General features: G+C 39.0%; 1 protein-coding gene across 2 annotated transcripts in view; it reads right to left on the bottom strand.

The window, feature by feature from the left end:
• Nucleotides 1-25,969, bottom strand: part of CEP112 (centrosomal protein 112) — a 162,377-nt gene that overhangs the window by 40,705 nt on the left and 95,703 nt on the right. Inside the window, exons 21-23 of one of the 2 annotated variants that reach the window (XM_035558738.1) lie at nt 23,146-23,376; nt 6,484-6,546; nt 2,498-2,647 (exon numbers count right to left, since the gene is read on the bottom strand). In XM_035558738.1, the coding sequence (XP_035414631.1) occupies nt 2,498-2,647; nt 6,484-6,546; nt 23,146-23,376 (444 nt within the window). The remainder of the gene's footprint in view (nt 1-2,497; nt 2,648-6,483; nt 6,547-23,145; nt 23,377-25,969) is intronic. The other variant, XM_035558739.2, reaches the window with a different exon arrangement.

Raw genomic sequence — 25,969 nt, 5'->3', positions numbered from 1 at the left:
TTGCATTAACATCAAAATCATGTACTATGGTATCCACATCTGGATATCACTTTACTGACTGAACGTGAAACTTCTCCGAAAGCCAGTTGGTTTCTGTAAAAATGTATTTCTCCCTTTGAAAAGAAATAATAATTGGAAGGTCTTACAGGAAGTCACCCAATACCATAGAAAGGATATTGCAATCTGTTCCTCGATGTTAGTTTAAATCAATGTTATATTTAAAAAATGCCTGTTTTTCAACGACAGTCTTTTCAATAGTTTATATTAAGTCTTCAGAAAGGATTATGCTATATTAAGAATTGCTTTGTCCTTAGATGTTTCTTTAATCATCTCTCATGGTCTTCAGCTTACCCTGGGTTGGATGTTGTTCCCCATCTCTAGTACATCTAGGATTCCACTTTCACCGAGAAGAACTTTTTTGCCCCAGGCTAATAAAAAGCCAAGTATTTCTACATATGCTTGTCTAGAAAATATGTGTGGTTCGTAAAAAAAAAACAAAAAACCAAATGGTTGAATATTAAAAACACCTTCTTCTGCTTCCAGAAGCATATGCAGCAGTTCACCTTCCTAAGAATTTTCTGTTTGGATATCTGGCTTTCAGTACATTTCCATTAAGTCAGTGGTTTCAAAGGAAGATTTTTTTCAAGTACAATACTAATGATACCAAAAAAAGTTCAAGATCTCCAAGCATAATATCTCCTACAATTTATTCCCCAAGTTGACCAAAACTTAGAAAACATACTTAGAGCACTGGAGCTAAAAATTCACCGGGACACTACAAAGATTGTGCAGAATTCCCCAGGTTTATATGTATTTCATTATATTTTGAGTCATAATGTCTACATTAAGCCTATAATAGCTGAACACACATTTACATGGGGAAGGATTTCATACAACCTATGATCATTACTGTTCAAAAATTGCTGTTATCAACAGCTGAATTACTTCCACTAAACGTAATTTAGTTTAGTGAATCCATAAATTCAACAGCAGCATTTTCTTAGCATGTGCTAAGAAAAAAAGCTGGCAAACAGCCTGAAATGTGTTTTTCAAATCTATAACTCAAGGAGGTATAAGGCATGATAACTGTTGAGTATCGACATATTTCTGACTATATAGAATACTACTCCACTGTCACAGGGTTTCTGTATACCCCATTGGCCACTGGAAAGCTGGAGAACTAATAACGCAACCTCCTAAGTGGCAAAACCCAACCTGTACCCCCAAATAATGTGACTTAACTATGCTCTATTTGCAGATCCTAGATAATAAAAGCTACCTCTACTGATTCAATTTGGATAAAATATTGTAGCTAGCATTTATACCTTTGTCTATACCTTTGACAGAAGAGGCTAAAGAACGGCCAGAAAGAGAATTCTGTTCCTCAATAAACAAACACAAAGAAAGGCAGACTTGTTCGTTGAGAGAAAAGTACTATTAAATGATTTATGAAAAAAGTAAAAAGAATGCACTCCAGATGATGAGATAGTAAGGTCAACCTGATTTCATTATGCAAATCACTCAAATACAGAGGACAACATTAAGTGTACCATAACTGAACATCGGACAGGTCCAACATGTAAAAATTCCCATTGTTTCTTTTTCAGCACAAGAAGTTAGAAAAATTGTAGGACTTAAGTTTTTTTCACAAGTTTTAGATTTAACAACGTAATTCTTTGTTTGGTACTAGTAAATGTCCTTACTAAGAAGAAAGGCATTTCCTTCTTCTACACAATTTTAATGAAGTGTTCTGTTTTGAAGCAGATTGCACAGTTTCAAAAAATCCTCCATTGCCCATCACTACTCTGAAAGAAAAAATGTTTAAAAAAATTGTAATTCTACTTGCTCCAGCAGGATTCTCTGCAGCCACTCTGAATCAAGGCGTCAAAGCAGCGACACAATCTGAATATTCAAAACCAGCAGTATCTTAAAGCTTCTTAAAAAAAAAATCTATATGTATATATATAAATGTAATTTCAAAAATACTTGATTCCATTCATGTTTACCAAAGACTTTGCGTATAGTTTCCAGTGGAACTGGGAACATACTTTCCTTCATTGTGTCCTTAACCATGAAAGTTGCCATCACCTTGTGAAAACCAAACCAAAGCCAGTGTGATGCTGCTGGCTGTCAGGTGGTGCAGCTCCAACCTTGTATTTTTCACCTGTTTTTCCAAGTACTGAAAGCACCAAGTAAAGGTGCTGAAAATATGTTAAAATATCTGAGTCAACATTAAAAGAAAGAGAAAAGGAAAGTTTCAAGTATTTGACTGAAGTGGATGGATTAGACTTGCCAAACCCAAACTTTTTACGCAGGTGTATGATCAGCTAGAGGAAAGAGAGCCTGAGTCATCCAATACATCAAAGTCAAGGTCCAGTGAATGGAATTAGCGAGTGCTGTGCGAACAGGAATGATACCTGCATTCATCTGCCCACTGCAGAACTTTTAATTACACTAAAACAGCTAGTAGCATCAGTGACTAAAATCCCCAGATTACCTTGATTGCTCTGTTATTATCTGTAATCAGCTGCTGCTTCTTATCTTCAAACTTTTGTACAACTTCCTGGAGCTGCTGTTCCGTGGCAAGCTGCTGCCGGCTGTTCTCCTCTGTCAGAGAGGAAATGGTTGTCTTAAGTTCAGCTATGATCTAAAAAGAAAACAGCATGCTAAATCTCTCTTCAGTAACAGGCATGTACTTTGCATGTTCTTATGCTTGGTGAAACATGGCATTGGCAAGCACTGCTGCGCAAATTAAGCATTTTAAATTAACATATTGCACACCAGCAAGCACGAAATTTCATACAGAGAAAAGGAATATAGCAAGCCTGCGGATGACAAAAATTGCTGAACACAACATATTTGGAAGAGATTTCCACTACGACATTCCAAAATATTTACTCGTGAGAGCAAAGCACATCTGTGATCTTCAGAATATAGGACTTTTCCAGTTTTCCACTGCACGGAAAGAGTTTTTCAAGTTTACAGAGGGATGGTGGTGTTTGAATTCTAAAACGATACGGAACAGCTCGATATTGTAGAGAAGAAAAGGCCCCAATGTACACACTGGGCTGAAATGTTGAACTTAATGGTGAAATTTCTGAGCTGCTGAAAGGAACGTGCTCTGCTCAGCAGTGCAGTGGGGACCTGATTCAATGTCCAGGGCCCTTGCAGCAGACCTTTTGCATGGTTCACTCGTGACTTGTTGAAAGGTACTGGTTTCACCTTTTTTGTCACTGTGGGAAGTCATAACCAAATAAAAATCTGTAAATAAGCCTGAAGGATTTTATGCTGACATGTAAGTAACTCACCAGCAAAGCACTTAAACATACAGAGAGTTACTGAGGTTAGAGTACATATCCAAGCTTAAGATTAAGCTGCTGTAGCAGGAAAATACAGTCTAATTCAGAAAACACCTGAGCACACAGCAGTGCAGGGAGAGAACACCAGAGCACGCAGGCTCATGTGCTTGCAAGGCCTTCTCGTTGTCACGGAGACATCAAACTATACTAAGGGCACAGTTATCTATTTATTTATTTATTTTAAAAAGGTGCTTTTTTAAAACAAACAAACAAAAAAAAAAACCAAAACCACAACAACCCTACTAGTAGGATAGGACTGATGCAGTAATACTCTACAAGTGAAGGTACCAGAATCACTGGGGAAGAGGGAAAGGAGTTAAAGAAATAAATTCAGAGTAAAGTTCTATTACGTTTTACTAGCCCTGAAGATCCTACAGTGCAATGCAGCTTATGAGTAAAACCTAGGTGGATATTTCCACATTTCTTTTCTAAAAACAAATACATGCTAAAAAAGATAATACACCAATCAAAAGGAACACTATTTGTTCTTAATGAGATCAATGGGCCAAAGATTAGAAATTACCTGGATAGGTGCAACTCTTTACACCCTCTTTAGGCAGAATTCAGCAGTATCAGCTGTTTTGCAATTTAGATCATCATTTACATGATGCAATTTGCACAAATTTGGCTTGTCTGGGTGTGTAACAGTGAGGAAGCAGGAAAAAAAGTGATGAATCATAGGAATTATTAAGATAACTTAAAGGCATTGAAGCCTACACCATTTTGTGTACATCCTGTTCTGTCACTTTTTAAAAAAGATAACTAAATAATGAACCAAATAATATAATCGAAGTGAGATTTAAAGCTTTTACTGGGTTAAGACCCCAGACTAGCATAGGAATTCTGAAATGCAGACAAGGGACTATTAGCATGAATTGATGGAGAAAGATCTGCTTTGTGCAGTACTTTTCAGAGAAAAAATCTGTTTACTTTGTATAAACTTCAGAGGAAATTTCTTGAAATATCTTCTCTGTGTGGGTGTTAAAAGTGAATGTTCCAAGAGGCCACAGAGCGTAAGATTAGACGGATGCTGTCAGCAACACAACCACAAGAAAAGTTGCAATTGACCTATTATTAATACTGAGCTAGAAAAAAACTATGTTCAAGTAACTTTAGGGATTTGATTCAAACCCACAAAAGTAAAGAAATTCAGACATCAGGGTGAAACTCCTTTATTGTGCCAAATAGCCCTGACATATGATGTATGTGTTGTGTCTGCCACAGAAAGCACAGAGGGATGCCAGGTCTGGTCACTGGGTCCATCTCTCCCCAATAAAGAGAACAGTGTATTAGTTACAGCAATGCCTAGCTTAAAAAAACATGTCTCCAAATTTTTCCATTTGAGACTATTCTACAGGCCAATAAATTTCAGCCTGACAAAATTTATTATGACATTTAGGTTAGATATTTATTACCTTGCCCGGTGCTACCTAGCTGTTCCCACTGTAACAATTAAAGCAATTTCCCTCGCCCCTTGTTTAAAAATTCAGAAATGCTTGAATTAGCCCATCTGTAACAAATGGACCAAGACCCACTTTTGTTCTGGCACAGACAGGCTGACTTTGGATTATGGTCATTAGGCACGACAATAGTATAAAAATGACAAACAAAAGGTAAAATGGAGTTAGCAATGAAAAGGATCTCTTCCTCGAGGTCTGACAGGCATGAAATATTACTTTTGGGGTTTTACAAATTTTCTGCTATTCAGGTTCAGATGGCAGAATAATATAGTTTTTGTCTTTTTATAAGACTCTCAACAAATGAGTAAAAAGGCATGTAGGAGAGGATTCTCTCTGAAGGACTGCAGAATCATGGAATTGGAGAGGTTGGGAGGGACCAGCTCAAAGCAGGGTCATTTAGAGTGGGCTGCTCAGGACCCTGTCCACTCACGTCTGGAATATCTCCAAGGATGTAGACCCCACAAGGATGGACACATCTCTCCATGTGCAAACAGATGTGCAGAAAACACACATTTATTTTTAGAAATTTAATGTAACAACATATTTACCAATGATCCTGATAAATGCAGTCTCAAAGAATATAGTGTGAAAAAACAGGGTGGTCCAATGAAATTGCTCAAACCATAATTCTGGTCAAGTTTAGAGAGAATGAGGCCCAAATGTAGCTGAAAAGTGGAAATTAAGAGTTTTAAAATTTTTTCAAATGTTTTGCAAACTTTAAAGTTTGCGGTTTCTTGTCATTGTGTCACTGATCACTTCTGTCTAGTCTGGAGGCTCCTAACCCCTTTATTACAGTGTTTTTGTTGATTTTAGAAGTGTGATAGACTACTATTCCTACTGCTGAAAACACCTTTGAAAGTATAAGGAAGGCATTATGCAGTGGCTTGGAGGAATGAGAAGAATGACACCTCCATATAAATGGCAATTTTCCTCATGGCAATTTTCTTATTATTCAAAGCTTAACTTCTGGTTGCATCTCCATCATTTTTCACACTTCAGTACTGCCTGTCAATCAAAAAAGCTGAAACATTTAAAAGTCATCCTGCCCTATCATTTTTGCATATATGCAAATTCAGCGTACACTTTCATCTTTCATGTTCTAAAGACTACCCTGAAGAACAAAAACTCAACTCAAAAACAGTTTGCTTTCAGGACACTACATTCTTCCAAATGTTATTTTGGGCAAATATGCTGAACTGGCTGGGAGCAATGATAAACATCGAACCGGCACAGTCGGGACTGGAGTCCTGTCATCAGCTGCGTGGGCAAACACCACCTTGTCCCACAAAACACAACTCCTGATTATGTAAGGGCTCCTGCCCCTCCAAGCTGTGCTGTTCTACAAGGGCTGCCTGCTGGGGCACTTGGGCTTCAGTTCCCACCGACTGTGGAGGACTCGATCCTCTTGGGATATAAAAGAAGAAAGCTCAAAACAAAACGAAAAGAAAAAAGCAACCACCACAATCATTTTTTCTAGTTAGTTGGATGTTCTGTATTTTTTCTAAGGTTAACATCTGTAAGAAAGACTTTGTATGTTTGATTTGGGAAACAGTTACTGCTTTTCTTGATCATAAAGACCTGCACTTCAGAGCAGCAATTACACTTTTCATCAAGTCTCCAAATCAAATGAATCCATGGGAAGTTCCTGTCTTCTCGGTACCTACCTGCGAGGATTTAGCCAGCTTCTGACTGTACTCCTTTTCAACCTGCTTCAGCCGGCTGTTTGCCTGAAACACACACACGCACAAAAGGAGCCAGATTAGCTGGGACGAGGAACGTGTACAGACACTTTGCCACCGAGCCCTCCGCCTGGCACCTCATCGGCATGCCTATCACTGCGCCGCCGGGCCCCACGCCAGCTCCACCGCCCTTTTGTGGCAGCCAAAAAACCACAAGGGCTCGCCTTTGATCTGGGGCCAACTATTCATCACTTAAAAGAGGGGAGAAATTGTACCTCTGCTGCCAATTATTAGAAAAACATAAAGACTTCTGCGGATTAAAAAAAAAAAAAAGAGAGGGAGAGAGGAGGGAGCGTGCGTGTGTGCGCGGCAGGGGGAGGCAGGAAGGCGGGCTCCGGTTTATCAGGGTGACTTCATCTCTAAACGAAGGGAAAAGGGAAGGAAAAAGTCCCAAGCTCCAGCACAGGCTGTAAAAGGGTACAACACGACATGAACTTCATGGGGCAGCTCGATGTCTGTACCTTCCTTCTGTCCAGTTTCACATTCCTGCTTTTTTATTTTAATTTTTATTTTTTACAGGTTGTGGTTAAGCTGAAAATCAACCCCAGTGTGCAGCTCAGCCAAGTGGGATCTCTCAGACACACAGCTCCCTTCTCCAGGCATTTCTTTCACAACTCAAAGATAAAGAACAAAACCGAGTGAAAACAAGGCTGCTTTGTCACAGCGGTGTCCAATCAGGAGATACTTTCATAATTCTGGGGAAAAGTAGCTTGTAAGGTTTTTCCCTCAAATACCTTATTTTCAATAACAATGAGACAATAACAATTCAAAAAATATTTTCCATTTAATTTCAGGACACAACTCTGATTCGTATTTTTCTAGTAAAGTCGACCCCGCATTACGTGATAGCCCAGCACCCAAACGCTGTCCTCAGATGAACCGCTCGGCGCTCTCCTGTTCTTGGCTCTCAGATTTGAGGACAGGTGGTCTAAGGAAAATATTTTCTTAGGGGACAGGGTATTATGTAGCTGAGTTCTGAAGCAAATTTAAGCTGATTAACTTCTCAGAATCTCTCTGACCTCATGTTAAAATCTTTGATCTGTCCTCCTTAGTTTCACGGCACAGCACCCAGCACCCGCTCCTTCAGGGCCAGCACGCGGCTTTGGGGGGCCCTCCAAAGCCTCTGAACCCTGCTTGGGTCCAGCTGCAAGACTGAAACTCTGGTTCTGCAAACACGAAGGATTTCAGTCAAGCAAATAGTTTTATTGATTTTACTGGAGTACAATTTAGGGGCTTTAAGTTGCCAACAGTGTTTGTGAAGCACTGCTGCAGAGCATGATAGGGCTCAAATCATCTCATGCCATCCACACAGTTGGTGGTGCAGCTTAAAATAAGCATATTACAGCCAGTTAAAAATAATCTTAAAGTTTACATGATACTGCAATTCAAGATCTTAAATTCCTTCAAATTCCAAGATTATGAAACATATGGAGGTCTCTATATTTCATGTGCTTGTTGGTATTAAAAAACAAACTAAAAAAGTTGATCAAACCCAATTATCAAGTATGTGCCTAATTTTCAAGAACACTTCTTGTTTTGTTATAAATAGAAATAATGACACAACATACTGGTTTAAGATAACATATACAAGAATTTTGGAGCACCAGACAAATTAAATTCCACTTTTTCTACACCTATCATTTACAGTGAGCCACAAACAGTGTAAGGGCTCACATGTTAGTGGGCTGCATAACTAGAGAGCAGTAACACAGAAGCAGCTATGTCAGACAGCTCTGTCCTACATTTCTCTTTGTACTCGGGCTCACCCATGTTAACACTCTTTCCACTGTATTGTCATCCAGTTTCAGATTACACTTTACCAGTACTGCCTATCATAAAGTGATTGAAAGTGCCAGTTTATCTTTAGGAAAAATGTAAAAAATAAATGACAGTAATAGATTAAATTACTGCTACTCCCAGAAAGCAGAGATACCAGGCAGCAAGGCGCTGCAAAGATCACATTACAGCTGCTCTCACTCAGCTTGCCTGGGGTAAAAGTCTTCGTCTTCCATGAAAGTAGCTCTATAACCTCCTGAACCCATTCAAGAAATCCCAATAAATAACAAAAACACACCCCTAACTTTCATAAGCAAATTAGAACTTGTTTGTTCACACTGCATAGGACCAGGGCAACCTGAGCTAGCCATGACAGAGGAGGGCTGAAAGAGAGGTGCTGAATCCCAGCTTTATTCCTAACTGAGGACAAAGAAAGTGCATCCAGCAATGTCTTTTAAGGACAATTAAAACACTTTATTTTGTAATGGCTTCAACAAAATTCCAATTTGTCTCCAAGTCAACAACAAACTACAAATTCTTGCATTTACTTGCTGCCCCAACATCCTTATTTGAGAGGCCTGATTTTCAGAGGTACCAAAACTCCCATTGGAGATAGCTAACATTAGGTAAAACTGTCTAAAATTGGCAATCAAGACTATACGGACATCTGCTGACTTCAGGCCTTCTCTCCAGATCCGTAACACTGTACAGGTCTTGCATCATCACAAGCTACGCAGAAGGCAATTTCTGCAAGTTGTATCCCAGTGGTCAGGTGGAAAGATCTAATTCATTGCAACGCACAGGAACGCTCTTTGCCATTATGTTCTTTTACTGCAGAAATACCAAACTTCTTCCTTTTTCAAACCTGCAACTAAACTAATTGAACACCTCCAGGCTACCAGCTGTTGCTTTGCAGCCTAGAGAGGCATAAACCTGGGGCACATGTAGCACTGCTATATATTAAAAAAAAAAAAAAAGGTATTTTTACTTACAAAAAAAAGTAAAGACTTACTGCAAAGTAAACACGTGTAGCTGCGCACAGTGATCATAACTGAGGATTTATATCACGTTTATCTTGACAAACAAGAAGGTTAAAAATGGCATGGTGTACACAAGCAGCAGGTTCCTGGGCTCCTCCTTTTGTAGCAGGCTGCTCGGCTCATGCATTGCATGAAGCACAGGCTGCCTCTGTGTTGCTTTAAGGGCATTCCCTCACTTTCAGGTTACATGCTATTTCAGAAACATAATGAATAAAAATCCAACTGGAAGGTGAACATTTGGAAGGTCAGCCAGTATTCATTAAAGTCTAACTCTTTTTATAGCAATGGGCAGCACTGCAAATATAGTTAATGGTCTTAAACAGGTTTTCCGCGTGTGAGAGTAGCTGTTGAAATTCTCACTTGGCAAAAACTTGTCAGAAATATCGATTGTAATATCCATTTCTATAATAAAAAGGTTTAAATTGGATAAGCCATAGAGGAATCCCACTGATTCAAAAATTAACTTCTGTTTAGTTTCACACAGTTAATACGCGTTATAGCTAAAATTATCTGATTACGACAATTTTACACGCAGTTACTCTATATTACAGAGTGAGGACTTCTGCATTAAAAAAGATTATGTCCTTGTTACAGTTAATTGGTTTTAAAAACCAACCATAATTCTATAACAAGCCTTAAAGCATCATATTGTGGTTGCTGAGCAAAACTGCACCGACTTCAACAAAACATTTCATGTAAAAATTAAAAACGGCATTAGCACTACAGATGTGGTATCTGAATTAATGGATGCTGTTCGAACACAACCTGATTTTCAGTTTTTCCTTTCATGAAACACAACTGTGTTACTAAGAAAAAAGTAGCAAAGGATCTACCATGACGGGTCCGTACTCCAAATGCATACCATGTCATGCCCTAATTACGGAGTGTCAAGTGCTCTGTTTTTAAAGTATTAGATGTATTAGAGGAGACTCAGGTCTAATTCCACTTGATGGAACTGGAACTTTTGCTGCGTGCATTACAGGCAACCACCTGCTGAAGTCTGACCTGTGGAGGTCTACCCTGAAGCTGCAGAGAGCACGAGGGTGACTGTGCACACAGTGTGCTTGCAGCCTCTTGCTCTTCCAGGGAGTCCCTCCTTCGTGGGCAGCCTGGGACAGCCCAGGACAGGCCAGCTGTGGGCTCAGCCACCAGCCACGTCTGGGCACATGCGTCCTGCGTGGCAGCTGCCCATCCTGGGGCTTTATGGACACCTCCGGTGCGACAGCAGCTGCCGCAGCACTAGGGGGTTTGCAGGTACGTGAACAACTTTGTCATTCGTCAGCATCTAGGATGTCTTGAACATTTATCAAAAATGCAGCTGTTAATTTTTTAGAATGGTACAAACCTGTGCAAATCTTTCAGCTTTGGAACGGTGATTTTTGGAAATTAGAAATATGCTTTCAATTATGCTACAAAATTAATATGAAAATGAACTCCTGCAACCCAAGTGCAGACAGATAGAGTCAAGCACGCCTAGTGAAATCCTGCTCATCTATACATGAACCAGTTAAAGTCTTGTAGTGTTTTAATTTGATTTCAGTCTTACCAATACAAAACCACCAAAAACCTCACAAACATAACTCTTGTGAAGTAGAGAGGTATACATATACAACCATAGTCACTAACAGAGAAGCAGATTTACGGAATCTGTTTAGGGTACTGGCTATGAAATAATCATTTTTCAAAATGCCTGCAACTAGCTAAATGATGGCCATACATAAGCTGATCCTCCATAATTAGCTAGATAAAATTGTAAGCAAACAGGGGAAAAAAAAAAAAAAAAAGGTAAATCAAAGGGTAGGGGAAGGAGAAGAAAGAAAATTTGCTCCAGGGAAGAAGCAACTGTTCTCTGATGTGCAGCAAAGAATTTAACATCAAAGAACTAATGTAAATAGGGCCCATTTACCTTAAACAACAACAACAAAAAAACCCAAACCAAAGCAAAAACAACAACACGAAGCCCACCACCAGAATATTTCTATTTAAGTTTGACAGCATTATGCTTTGCGCCAAAATTCAAGATTATGTAATTTGACAGATGTCAAAAGAAAATGACCTTCAGAATGGCTAACTGTAGCAATTTTTATTACATTAAAATGCTCCATACAATATCTGTTAAAACTTCAGAGATCAGCAGATCACTTTTTAAATTCATCTGATTGTACCTAAAAGTTTCATTTCTACCTCAAATCCTGAAACATGTATTTTTCCTTATGTGCCTCTAATAATGGCTTCCTATTCCAATACCTTTTTTCTTTCTCCTGCTCTTCCCACCAATCAGATAGCAAATGGAAAGCCAAATCTGTGTAAGAGTGAAAATAGCATACCAGTTCAAACATGTAATTTGAGCCACCAAAAAGACTATTAAAACTAGTTCAATATCCAAAACAATGTTAACAGAATAATTAGTCAAGTACCGAAAGACTTCAAGGCTTTCCAAAATGAATGATAAAATCCCAATCCGTCATACTCACAAATCCTATTAATATTCTATTTAACATTCCACTTTTGTAGGTCTATAAATCTTTTTCTTCCTTTTTTAAAAAACATACATCTTCAGGGAAAAAAAAACAATCACCCTCTCATTCATGTGCCAAGCACTTTTCATTGGGAAAAAAAACACAAATGAATAGGAATGGATTTGACCCTCTACGTTCATGAAGAATTGCCTTTCTGCAGTGTATTGCAATTCCCTGCTTAATGGGGGCCTCCTGAAAAACTGCTTGTGCAATTTGTGCCTTAGGAAAACTCTTATTTCCAGTCCTTTCATTTGAACCAATGGCATATTTTAATCATTCTGAAATTAAGTACAGAAATTAAATACACCCATTTAACTCTTCCAGTAATTCTTCTGTGAGACTCCAGCTTCACGGTGGCCAATGCCAAAGTTGTACAAACCTTACACTACAGTGTAATTACTAGCTTCACCTAAATGGATTTACTAAGCACCTAAATATTTCCCAGCTTCACTAACAGTGACTTCTATTCAGTGCTGCAGTGAGACAGGCACCTTACCTAAAACCAACCGCATGATTTGGCCCAAAACACAAGCCTTGTATACATTACAAGGCTTTAACACCAGATTAATACTCTAGTCTTTCCGTATGAAATTGTTCAATGCCTTAAGTTTATGTTACACGAAGATAGCACTGATGTATGTGTCAGAAATTCGAAGGACAGACAGCAAATTATAGTTTAATCTGAAGATGTACCGTGACTTCGGCCAGAAAAGCTTGGAGGCAGATGGCTTTTACGTTATGGCATGGTTCCTTCTTTTGCTCACCATTCCTGTAAGATGAACTGAGTGAACCTAGTGAAGATGTTGAGAATGAAACACTCTCCGTGCAAGGATACCGAAGCCTAGTTCTCCCTCAGTTATGTACTTAAACCTAGTACTCTGCAAATACGTTCCTGAATTATGGTTTTAATATCTCCTGGTTTTCTTCTAACTGAATTAAAATGGTTACTTAAACTGGGCTTAAGACATTATATCAAGAGCGGTGGCATTTTGTTTTTCAGAGCCTTAACAGTTAAAATATGTACCCAAAGGGAATGACTGCAGCTTTTGCAGGCTGCCTTTGCTCATCAGCAACATCGGGCACCTCTGCTCCAAGGACACCTCACTGCTGTGCGCATCCCGTCTCTCTCCCCCACTCCAGCACAAAGATGTTTACAGAAGAGTTTGTATCACTCAGGCCCAGATGTTTCTGGTACACAAACAGCTGACACCCAGTAAAAGCACGAAGGGATAAGGCTGCTAAACATCTTTGATGATTCAAGTCATAGCTAATGTTTCCTCCACAACTAGAAGGCACCAGTACCAAGATGTGACCCTGATCCAGGGGTTGACTCGGTTGCAGGCTTTACAATAAAGAATTCCAGCAGAATTCAGAGATCTCTGAGGCCCATGCACTTTATCATCTGATACTAGCCAAGTTCATGAGCTGTGACTTTTGCCAAGGAGAGACAACAAGGCTCCTGAACGGACTATAAACAGTAAGAATGTGAGTTTTACTTTTTTTTTAGATTTGCAATTGCTGTTCTAAGTTGAACTGTGTAGCAGTAACAAGCAAATGATAAAAAGATAAGGACTAGAAAGAAATCCTAAGTATCATTCTGAGAGCAAATCTGTTTTATTAAATAGAAGGAAAACTGGAAACAAAAGGACAGGCTGGGTATTGCTAAGTTACATCATTAGATGACAGCCCAACAAAAGTTAAGCTTTTACAGTTGGAAAGACAAACATTCAAAGTAAGGCACAATCCCCTAACAAATCTACAATCTGAAGTAATCAGTGTTCCTCAGCAAGATTATGTGGGATTACTTTCTGTAGTTTTAAATACAACAAAGCTTCCCCAAAAGAACGCTAGAACTTCTCGGAGCCAGAAAGCATTACTGTACCAACAACTAGCTGCGCACAAGTCCAGCAAAGTCCCAATTAAAAGGAGAATGGAATATATTGCTCAATCATAAAAGCAATTAAAAGCATAAATGAGACACTGTGAGACACTTAATACTCTCAATGTTTAATTATTTATCTGTTCTCTGTCCTGCAGCTGTAGGTCAGAATTAACTCCTGTGAACTAAAGGCAGGAGAACTCTTTTGGGGATTTGTACCTTATTCACTTTCAAGCAGACACCCAAATTCATTTCAAATTCACACAAGAACTGCAACAGTTTCACCTAAATCAGATTTTCTACAAGTTAAACACCCCTCCTACACTCAGATGTGATTGTGAAACTACTTTGATCTCTGTTCCCAAATTTATTGCTCTGTGTAATCCATGACAAAATATAATGTGATTTACTGTATCTCTATATGACAGCCCAGCAGCTGACAGAACTTAATAATTTAGCATAAGAAAAAAACCTTCTGGCACCAAAATATACAAATCATAATTGAGGCACTTTAGTATCACATTACAATGAAGCGCATGCAGACTGATCACAAGAACTTCAAAACAATTAGAGTTCTTTCTTACTCACTTAATGAAGGTGGGTTTCATTCCCTGACATGCTCTGCAGCTATCAGCAAGTCGTTTTGGAACACTTTTGTTTCTTCACATTAAAGACTCTGAAGGACTAATAACACTGTTTTACCCCCTCCCTGTTTCCCAAACACTCCTTTCCCTCCAAAATGGAGGAAAAAAAAAAAAAAGCCACCTGCAGCACTGCTCCATTACGGAGATAGGAAAAAAGAGCAAATAAGTATAAGCGTCTTCAAATTGTGCCAGAATTTAAAAATACAATAAATATGTTTTATATTAGCTTGGTCCTAATAACTGAACCTTCTTTCTAAAATAAAGGTATAGTGAAAAATTTTGAGATCTAAATGCCACCCTAAGCAGATATGCCAAGGACATGTTCCATGGGGTAGCTTCAGCTCGTGTTGACTTTCACGTCTGGGGTCTTGAGAGACTCACTGCATAAGGGGCACATCGCCTAAGAAAGTTTCAAGAAAAGTAGGATTGGGGAGCTCCCTGGCATGGGATGCACGAGATATTTCTACTTACTACTTCCTAACTCCAAGTAACAAACAGCAGTCACTGCTGGCAGGTGGAGCAGACAGTAGATTACCTACAGCTGCCTGCATTAGGGAGCCCCCACAAGATCACCAGGGATCACAGCAGATACTGCCTCCCAGTAACAGCACATCAACTGTAGGATTGGTCCTACCTTGTCTAGGCACTGAGACCAGATGGTATCCATTCAATAATTCTGAAAATTATTTCATAATTAATTGGCCTAGCTGTTTAAAAAAAAAACAAAAACAAAACCAAGTAATCTTACATTACAATTAGCTACTACACTTGAAAATAGCCAGTGGTTTTGCTAATGTTCTACTCTGTGATATAAAGATAACTAAAATTGATCGTATTTGAGGCATATCTGTTGAATTAAGACAAAATTAATAAGAACGTTTCAGTTTTCTTACTTTCCATAGAGAAAACTCTACCTACATGCAGTCAGCCTTTTCTGAGACGCATAGTGGGGGGGTGGGGGTGGGGGGAAGGAAAATGAGGTAATGATTGAGTTGGGCTTTAAAAATATTGAACAAAGTTAAAATAATAAGCAGTTGTGTACTACAAAATAAATCTGCTGTACTACAGGTTGGATAGTGAAGAAAGGCTCTGAAAACTATCGAAAAAATAATTAGAAGAGTCATCCTGCAACTGAAAAAAGCCTCCTGCACTTCATACTCAGAGAAGTTAAGACTGAAACAGTCGTACTAAAGGCATCGGTACATCCTCCAAGGTCAGGCTAAGGGGCCACCAGCCCACTCTCCTCCCCAGAGGCATGGGAGATTACAGCCAAGCTTCCCAACCAGCCAGCTGTAACTGATGTGATAGGGAATGAATAAAAGTGCACGCTGCAAGACAGGCCAGATGACAGTTCTCCAATTTCAATTGTATCAATGCTTCCCCTGTTGAAAGCTATCTTTTAAATTACATATTCTGTCATAACTTATTATTTAGCTCAATCATGCCTCTTGCCTGGTTTTCGTTTCTTAACAGTAGTACCTTGGACATTTTAATGCTTAACCTAACGCTGTTATTTGTGAATAATGTAGTGCTTGATCTCTTCTCCAAACATTAATTAAGATGTTGTAAAGTAAGTCTAGTGTCTGTGGATGGATATTTTTTTCTGCAATGGTAGTGATATCAGCTATCCTTGGTTACCTCTCGGACCAAGTTTATAAATAAAATCGATGGGCAGAAGTCATAGAACGGCCTGGGTTGGAAGAGACCTTAAAGATCACCTAGTTCCAACCCCCCTGCCATGGGCAGGGATGCCAGAAACCTTACCTTTTGTTTCCTAGTTTGTTTTTCTGGATGTTCCCCCGCCCCAACCAAAGGAGGTGGGAGAACAGTAACTCTGCGTACGGGTAACTGAGCCTATTGCTCTGAAATAACACCAGCAGGGAAAGAGACAAATTTTTTTCAGTCTCATTTGAGTAAAATATCCCTGAAATTATTCTACCATATTTTGCTTTGCGTTTGGCTCTGTTGACTGAAGGCTCTTCCAAATAGCTCCCCTGTGGGATGATGCAATTCCTGTGACCGTGCTCCTTGTCCACTATCATCTTTCTTTCCTTGGGATGAAAGAGACTGAGCAGGGCAAAGGGGGACACACTAGAGAAGAAATTGGTTTTTCTCCCTCTGTGAGCAAAAATGTTATTGCAGAGTTGCTGTCTGCTGTCCTTCATAGAAGCAGGATACAGACATTAAGTAAGTGGCACTTCTCATGAAAACATATACTAACTTTGCTCAATCTTTTCTTTTTTAGAAATACATTTCTTTTCTCTTGATGTTTTAGGCTTTTGGCAGGATTTCTTCAATAGAGCCAAACTACTAAACTCACTTTGAGTAATATTAGCTGGTAGATCACTAACACCAGCATGTCAAAATTGTTCAAGAACTAACAGACTCTACAACACAACAACAACAAAAATGTTACTACTCTGGAACAGGCAATGGTTTTCAGATGATAATGGAAAAAATCAAGAAACTCAGGGAACATGCAACTCCTCTTGGTAAGGAGATGCTCTTTAGATTATTTATAACTAAAAGAATCTGTGTAATACAAAAACACTTAAAAATTTTAGTATAAAAAATGGCACATGTATGACAACTGGTGGAGATCCTGAATGCATTCAGCATGAAGAAAAACGTGTATCTACGCTATAATTAGATAGAGTTTAATGATATCATTATACTCAGGAAGAATACATGTCCACATTTTATGGCTGACCCACTTGCCCCCATGTAAATAATCAGGGTATCACTGCAAAGTGTATGAAAATAGAATCTGTTTTGCGAGCATCCAGTTGAACTTTCTATACTATCACTATTAGTGTTCAAGTTAATGAAGTGAAAGATGTCTCTCAGATCAAAGTCTCCATCGTGCTAAGAAGTCTAAGCAGGAGCCTACAGAATTGCTGCAGAGATGTCCAGTTCCCAGAAGGTCTTAGATACAATGATGGAACCAGTTTTGGTAGCTAATGAAATGTAGTTGGCAGAGAAGAACAACAGCTAAAGAGACTGCATTCAGTGGTGTAAGCTAATGAAAAGCATGCAATGCTTATTTTTTTTTTTTTATGAGCAGAAGTAACTGCTTAGAGGAAACTCAATACTTTTAATAGAGCATCTCTTAGAATCTCTCTAATTTCTTTGAAGATGTCATATTCTTTTCCTTCATCTTTTTTTTTTTTTTTTGCCAGGACTGAACAGTATGACATCATCTGCACGAGTACTGAGAATCATGCCAGCATAGATACTGTGAAATAAAGATATTTCTACATGTGCAGTATGAAAGTATGCCCAATGAATATGTCCAGTTGGACAGCATCCCAGGGCTGCGCTTGTCGGTTAATGTATCCAGCGTCATGAAGCTGGGTGATAAAGGAAGGACTGAAAGGTCTGTAGGGCATATAATCAGTACCTTAATTGTAAACTGTATGCAAGTACAAGTTCTTCAATAAATAAACATCCAATCATAAAACACCATCTGTACTTTTTTTTTCCCCAAAAAAAGTCCCTGCTACAAAAACATCACATTAAAACATTATTATACAGAATAGTTATTCTTAATCAGGGAAATAATCACTGACAGTATATTTATACATATTCTTTCAAAAATATACATACACACACACATACATATATATTCGTTCAAATTTAAATCTTAACTTCAGATTTCCTGGGCATTGCAGTTTTATATGGACTTCCCACCAGATGTAGGTGGAGTGATTGTAACAGGTATAGACCAGAAAACACTGTAGCTGTCATATGTTATTTCAAGTAACAGAAATCTCAGAGTATAGCTAACTGCTACATCATTAAAACCAACCAGACGGATTTGCACAGCTCTGGCCAAGTTACATGCTACGTTGGAGTCCCATCTTGGTAAAATGAGCCATTTCACAACTGCATTGAATCAGATGTGCAGTCCAGAAACTAAAGTGCTGATTCTCCCCCCCCTCCCCCCCCTTTTTTTCTCTTTGACTACAGCTTCATCCTGTAATCAAATAACATGTGTGTTAAGAATAGTCAATACACAAGAATGTAAATTACTTCTCCACAAAAAAAGCAGCACTGAAAAAGAATTAGATGTTCCTGGAACCTGCATAAAGAATTAACAGGATGAGTCAAAAACTCTCTATTTAACTACAGAAAAGAAGTCAATAAAGAGCTGAATGTTGAAAGTTATTTAGAGGAAAAAAACCTTTTTCTCCCACTCCAATTTACTCATGTACACTGCTCAGAGAGCTTTTTTATGAGGTATTTTCAGCGTTCCAAGGTTGCTTCCTTTGAGCATTGTTAGCATGTCTACTGATCTGCTAGGGTCATGCTTTCTGAATGCTCATTTTCTTTGCCAAGAAAATACCACAGACAAATGTTACAAACAGTTGTGTTAGCCAAGCTTCACATCTGCACACACTTAGAAATGCAGTTTGTCTCTTTCTTTCAGTAATTTCTGGCAAACCTGAAAATGCCCATAAGCTTTGTGGAGCCTGTCACACCTGGCTGAGGAGTGGTCCTGCTGCACGTGCTGCTGATGCAGCCTACAACCCACCTGTCTCCCCGCTGCTGAAACTCCTCATTAGCAGAGCCTGAATGCAGTAGTATGTCTAATACATTCATTTCTTAAACAGTTTGTTTTATTTCATCAGTGAGGTGTGACTTCAAATACTAAAAATTACCATCATATCTGAAAATGCTATAATCACCTGATGTAATGAAATTCAGGCAAACTAAATCTATATATGAACAGCTTTAAAAGCAACTCTAAATCACTATGATTGAGTACAAGTGTTCCTCTGAAGTGATATATAAGATTCCTTAACTAACATACAGGAAATACTCTGGAGAAATTGTCAAGTCGTTTTTATAAAAAGATAGATAATAGACATTAGGAAAGTACTGAAGTCATAAAGACATAAGTAGTTTCAAATGCTCCATGCTGTCGCCTTGAATTTTGTCTGATTTATGGCCAGCAGAGCTTATCTGACCTTAAGCACATTGCGGCTTGTTATCCGGATCTGATAAGGTGGCTCCGTGTTCCAATACAGGTGCCATGTTACGACTCACAAGGTGAGCAGTAAGGCGATTACGGGTGATGGGGCTGTGGCACCTGACCTAGCAGAAGGCTAAGGAAGAACTGCCGCTGCCCAGTGGAACACCTTCTTCTGCATCGAGCTACCAAGTACATGCGGAGCTGCTCCCGTGCCAGCTCAGCCCTATTTCGACACAACATCTGTGGCTCCAGGGTGGTGGTAGGGCCCTGCTTAGGAAAAGGAGGAAAGATTGATGGAAGGGAGTTGCCTGCCCTGCTCTCTCTTCTGCACTTCTGAGTCTATACCCCAGCCCACTGAGGGAACAGGACATTTGGGACAAGGAAAAACGCCCATCAGACCTGTGTATGCCTACAAGCCTTCCACACGCCTCTGTCTTCAGCAATGTGGCTCACATGACGGGGAAGGAGACATGCAAAAATGAACAGGGAGACTTTAGAAGGCCAGGTCCAAATCAGGAACAGCTCAAGAAAGAGGTCTGCTTTGACAGAACAGCACTAAGTTACAAACACGCAAGCATACCATAGTGTACTCAGCCAAGAGCAAATTGTAAGAGCCTGTCAAAGATTTTCAGTCCTGGGCAGATGCTCCACAGGAACCCAAGTGCTGGGGTGGGAGTGTCTCTGCCCCTTCCCCTGCGGCTGGATCTGGACCCTTTCAACCTGTGGTTCAGCAAGAAAGGTGCGTGAAGCTCAGGGCTACAGCCCCCATGCTTTTATAGGGCTGGTAGCACTGGTCAGGAACACAAGCAAATTGTGGGGAGACAGCACGGCTGGGCCCTGCCCCAGGGAGCAGGAGGTCGGACCTCCAGCCCCAAGCCTTCCCCGCCCTGGTGAGACGGAGCCCTCGTCACCTTCTCAGGGACCATACTGCTCATGGGGTGGTGTCCAGCCTGGAGAAATCTCAGAGGTGCCCCTGGGTTGTCCAACCAGGTTCAGCAAAAGTAAAAAGGTACGTATTTACATCAGCTGTCGTTCACTTTCTTACAAAGTGGTATTTAAGTGAAAATACTGCCTGCAAGAGAGGGGGTCAGTGGAAAATTATGGACTGTTCCCTTTATTATTTTTTCCATGTCAATAGATATGTTTATTTTTCCTATAGGGTGGGTTACACGGTGTCATTTGGCAACCTGTTAAATATTTTCCCACTTATCACTCCCCAACTGATCAGGAGATGCAATAACTGTCAGAAGATAATTGCTTTTAGAATCACAGGTTCAAAAACATTACTGTATGATTTTTATTGAGTAACTTTCTGGCATTGTATGCTGTAATCTCTAACAAAATGAGTCAAATAAAATATTAAAATAAACAATGTCCTATCTTCTCTATTGCTTAAAATCTCAACTTTAAAGACTTCAGTAAATTACAATATGTTTACCTAAATATTGAAAAGCTGTCTACAAATACCAACAAATATTTAAATGTCCAGTGTGCTTGCAATGAAAACCTTTTCTCTAATCTCTTCTGCCCATTCTCCTTCCTCCCATCCCCACTGGAGCAGGGCTATGGGGAGGGCAATACCACATAAATCCTATGTCTTCTTTTACCCACTTTTATTTTAATTTTTTTTCCACTCAAATTTTAGCTTTTTTTTTTTTTTTAAACAACAGTCCACAATTTCACAAAGGAATACACACAGAAATCAGTATTACTCACAAAACAGACCACTGAGGAATGAGATCCTTCATGTGGGAATGGACTGACCTTCAGAAAATCTGGACAGCCATATGACTATTTCCAAGCCTAAACAGCGAACTTCAGCTTCCTCTTGGATTTTTAAACAATCTTTAAAGACTTGGCAAAAAGAATTCAGTTTGGAGGACAAAACTTTCTCCCATATTGTCCTAAATTTCAGGGGAACAAGATTTGCTTGTTTTAAAAACAAGTTTTAAGATTCACGCTGCAATTAAGGTATTTTAGTCAACCCCCTTCAAATAAAATCTCCGTTAAAATTCTGCAGATTTTAAGAGGATAAAGATTTGAAACTGAGTTAGTGGAAACTGTTACTTTTGACCTTTATATGGAGTTTGCCCTTTAAGCTACTTTGACTTTGTGGCCAATTTCCACAGCTCTACATTTGGAAGACAGAAATGAAGAAGAACAGTAGAGGGAGATTTGATGGTAAATGCAAGGTATTTTTTCACATTTACGACAGATTTTCCAAAAGACTTTTTTTCCTTGTTCTCTACTCAACATGTGCTCTTCTGATTAGAAGTAAAAAAAAAAAAAAAAAAAAAAAAGTACACTAAGTTAAAAAACGTAATTTTTAATAGCAGTTAATAGTGCTTAAAATTAGCAATTTTATTTGGAAAAAATAGAAAAATCCAATAAATTAAAAGAAAACATTTCTGACAGAAACGACAATTCAAGTCTATTAAAGATATTTCCCTATGAAGGATTATTTGTAACTTTAATTTGAGGATGTAAAGAAGTTAGCTTTTCTTTTGCTATACTACACATGTAAAAAAAGATCAAAGAAAGAAAAGAATTGAGATTCAAATTCCATTTTTAAGCAAAAATGACAATGTCTTCCTGAGTTAAAATTAATCCTTTAATGATGAATTTCAAAGGTTTAAATACTTTCTGTGACCTTGGCTTTAAATAATTATGCCAAGCAGAGCTTTCCTTACATTCAGAAAAGATTCTGAATTGTTGATCACAGCCATTTTAATGGCTTCAGGCTGGCTGATTTCCAACATAATCCTCCAAATGCTGTTTAAAATTACAGACCAAGAACCTGACGCAGGTAAATGAAATGTCACTTTCACAAAGGCTGTTCAAACAGTATATGCAGATTGTTAATTTATGCCACTGTACATCACTGGGCAATAAAACGTATCATTTATTACATTAACACATATGAAAGATACTTCAACAACTATCAGCTCACATATACACCCTTAGTCTACCATCAATATTGAGCAGCCGTTTTTAGTTAAGTCTTTGAAATAAAACTGACATGTTTTAGTTCATACCATCCTTAATGTGGAGAAACATTTCTATTCAAGGAGCCAGTGAAAGGGGTTTGTCAGGAAGCTGCTGTGAGTGCAGCGTTGAAGCAGCAATACGTGGTGACCCCGCTGAACAGAATGGGGAGGGAAGCCTTGATGAAGTTGAAACGTTAATTTTTATCTTCAAACCTTTCACACAGTACTTGCTCATCTGATGCACACAGGCAAAAGTAGATCAGCCATTGTTAGCTACTAGACCCAATTTCCTTGCAGTTTTAGCCTGAGTTTTTTCTCCTTAAGAACTTTTCCTCATTTTGAGGGAGAAAAAGTGTGGTTAGACAGAACCGCCCTTTCTACTCTATCTAGTCCAATAAAGGAAAAGCAACTAGCCTAGTCCTTAGCTGGGTTTCCCTTTAAAGTCATCTGGATTTTAAAGGTCATGGCCATCCCACTCGCAACACGGCTGGAAGGTGCTGCCCCAGCAGCACTCACAGCAGACAGCTACAGCAGCGATTGCTGCCACTGCATCTTCAAAGAGAGGTCTTTCATTAGAGAGCCACAGAATTTCCATTCTCATACAGGGATTACAGCATCTATGTCAGATCTACAACATACTACCTTTTGTTTTCAAATCAAGTGACCCCCTAAACATTTTCCCTTGTAAAGCTTTGGTTATCTGACTTTTGAGGTGATTGCTTCCCTTTTGCTGAGCCACAAGAAGCAGCCCTGTGTGATTCTCTTACCTTGTCCAAGGCCTTCTCTGTTTCTGCATCATGCACCTTTTTCAGGTCGAGCAACATTTTTTCTGCCTCCACTTTCAGCTTATTCACCACCATCTCGTGATCTCGAGCTGCCCTCTGCTTTTCCTCTTCCCTCTGAAGGCTCATCTCCATCAGCTGTTGCTTGCGCTGAGCATTTACCTGAATAAGCTCTTCCCTCAGCTTGTGGATTTGGCTCTCCATCTCACACATAACCTGAAATGAAGAACAGGCAAAGTAACAAAACAAGAACAAAAAACAAAATACTTCCCTTAGACAGGCTTTCACCTATGGTAGGAAGCTGACTCTACAGATTCTATGTCCCTTTCCTTGTCTTCTTTTCTTGCTCCTCCCCTTCTCCGCATACACAGAGATGGACAGAGCTCCCTCCTACCCAAGGCATGGCTAGAGCAAAGAGATTTACCTTTTTGGAGGGGGTGACCCCATTGGCGAAGAAACTTAAGTTTGTGGCCTATAGTCACTATATATAATGTCTTTTTTCCCTTAAGAATTCACCTATCACATTGTAATGAGACATGAGCATATCATCAATCATTTACCAACCACTGCTACAGATTACAGACCGTATCTCGCTGCAGTCTGCTGATGTGCACAAGGAACATGTCACAGAAAGTGCTCCTTCAGGTGAGGGCACCAACACACACCGAGAAAGGATGACACTGGCCAACACAAAGAACCCTTACAACTCTGCAAGCATGGTACAGATGAGACACAACCTTCGAAATGCAAGACACAGACTTCTGAATCCACGATTCTCGTTTATGTGATCGCAGATCATCCTCCAGTCCTCAGGAGCAAAATGCGCTGTGCGCTGCGGCTGTGGCATCAGCAGCAGGCTGAGCCACAGGGAGTCAGCTCGGGAACGTCAGAGTGCGAGGAACGAAGCTGACACGTGGTAATTCTGTCACACTCTTTAAGTATATAGAAGACTATACACTGCTACTTTACTGTAGTCCATTAGTTCAGATTTACTCTTGCATATAGCTCTCATTAGTTACTGTTCTAACTGCATTTTGTCTGTAGCTTCTCAAAAGAAATATAGGTGCATTGCATCTCTGACAAAACCATTGTCTTTCCAGCTAATTGTAACATATGAAGTTGAAAAAACACGTTCTCTTTCATAAACATAGTTCTGAAAACAAGCCTTTTCACTGAAAACCTCACACAGTAGTTCTCCCTTTTTGTTCCCACCTCACAAGCAACACTGCAGTTCCCTGGAATTCTTGGGATGTACGGGATGACACAGATAAAATACTGACATCCTACCAAACAGATGTAGGTGACTGAGATCAAGCTTATTAAAGGTTTCACAAGAAAATCTGCTTAAAACTAGCATATATTAAAAAAACCATTGCCCTGGAGTGCCAGTTACTGTTTCTAGAGCTGTGAAGTGCTCTCTCCAACTATTACTGTTCTTCAGATGTTTCCTACAGTATCTATATTCAGCTAAACCACTTATTTGCAGTCTCTGAGAACCATGTTGCTACAAATCTTTGACAAAGAAAGAGTCATTTCTGACCAAAGTTGGGAAATTAATGACTGTATCAGAAATAACGCCTTGCGCATTAATGTACGAGGAGAGATTGTTACAATAATTACTGTGATCTGTGAGAAAACTGAGGCTTGAAAGTCTATTTTTTTAAACTATTTGAGCTATATGGTATAATAAGACATGATGTCTCCTTCCAAACCTTCCCTTGTGTCTTTAGACTATCACAGCTGTAACATGTATTAAATATTAACCACCTCAGAAACTTATCACAAGATCGACTTGTTTCCACGCTTTCCTAATTACTCATTGGCATTACTCCTTAGCATGTCAAAGGTAAAGTTTTGTGCACGCACAGAATGAGCACATCATTTGTATACAGAATTATAACAAATTCCACATACTTCAGCCTATATCAGCATTATTTCAAACATATGCTTCAGATACTGTGATCTACACTAGATCCTTTCCCGATCTTTTCCTATATGCGTTTATTTTTTTCTAAATCTGCAAACAGTCTAAAATGCAAAATGCACTTTAGTTTGTAATTATACAGACTAAAATGTAAAGCACATTTCAGTATATCATTATAATCTACAATATACTTCTACAATTCTTTCAGAAAAATATTTCACCTTAAGATCACAACAAAATGTTTCAGTAACTGAAAAAAAACATTTTTTTAAGAAAAGCTTCCTTAAGCTTGATTTTTTCCATAAGTGAAACTTTAAGATATTACATCATTCAGAAGATTCCTAAAAAGTTTGATAAAATATTTCGGATAAGGAGCCAAGACTCACTTAGAATACAAGAACAAAACATTCATACATCATATTACAAGCCAAGATAGAGAATGGGTGAATTCCTGAGTCAACTGTTATTTCCTTCTGCTTTACTTCATTCTATACTCAATAATTCTTATACAAAGACATAGGAAAATTCAAATAGCACAATGCAGCATTTTCTACTGCCACATTGCAGTGACAGTGCCAAGCTTTCAGATTCAAAACTGGGGAGCCAAAAGATAGAGGGCTGAATGTTATAGGTAAAGTGATAGTAATTAATATGTAAAAGAGCATTAATGTTAGACCTAATAGATGGCAAAAGCAGATTTGGTTCTATTAGGAAAGAAGAAAGAATCTGAAGACAGGGTGATGGCAGCGAAACTAATATGATTAAGGGAGTCCTTTTGGAGCAACTTCACTGCTAGTAAGATGATGTTAAGAGACATCTAATCTCTCCAAAGTGACTGGGAAAAGCTTATGCTGGGGATCACAGGCACAGTTCTTGTCTGTAACC

This window comes from Cygnus atratus, chromosome 18 (genome assembly GCF_013377495.2).
Source record: "Cygnus atratus isolate AKBS03 ecotype Queensland, Australia chromosome 18, CAtr_DNAZoo_HiC_assembly, whole genome shotgun sequence".
NCBI classification, from domain to species: domain Eukaryota; kingdom Metazoa; phylum Chordata; class Aves; order Anseriformes; family Anatidae; genus Cygnus; species Cygnus atratus.
This window is presented reverse-complemented; position numbering and strand designations above follow the sequence as displayed.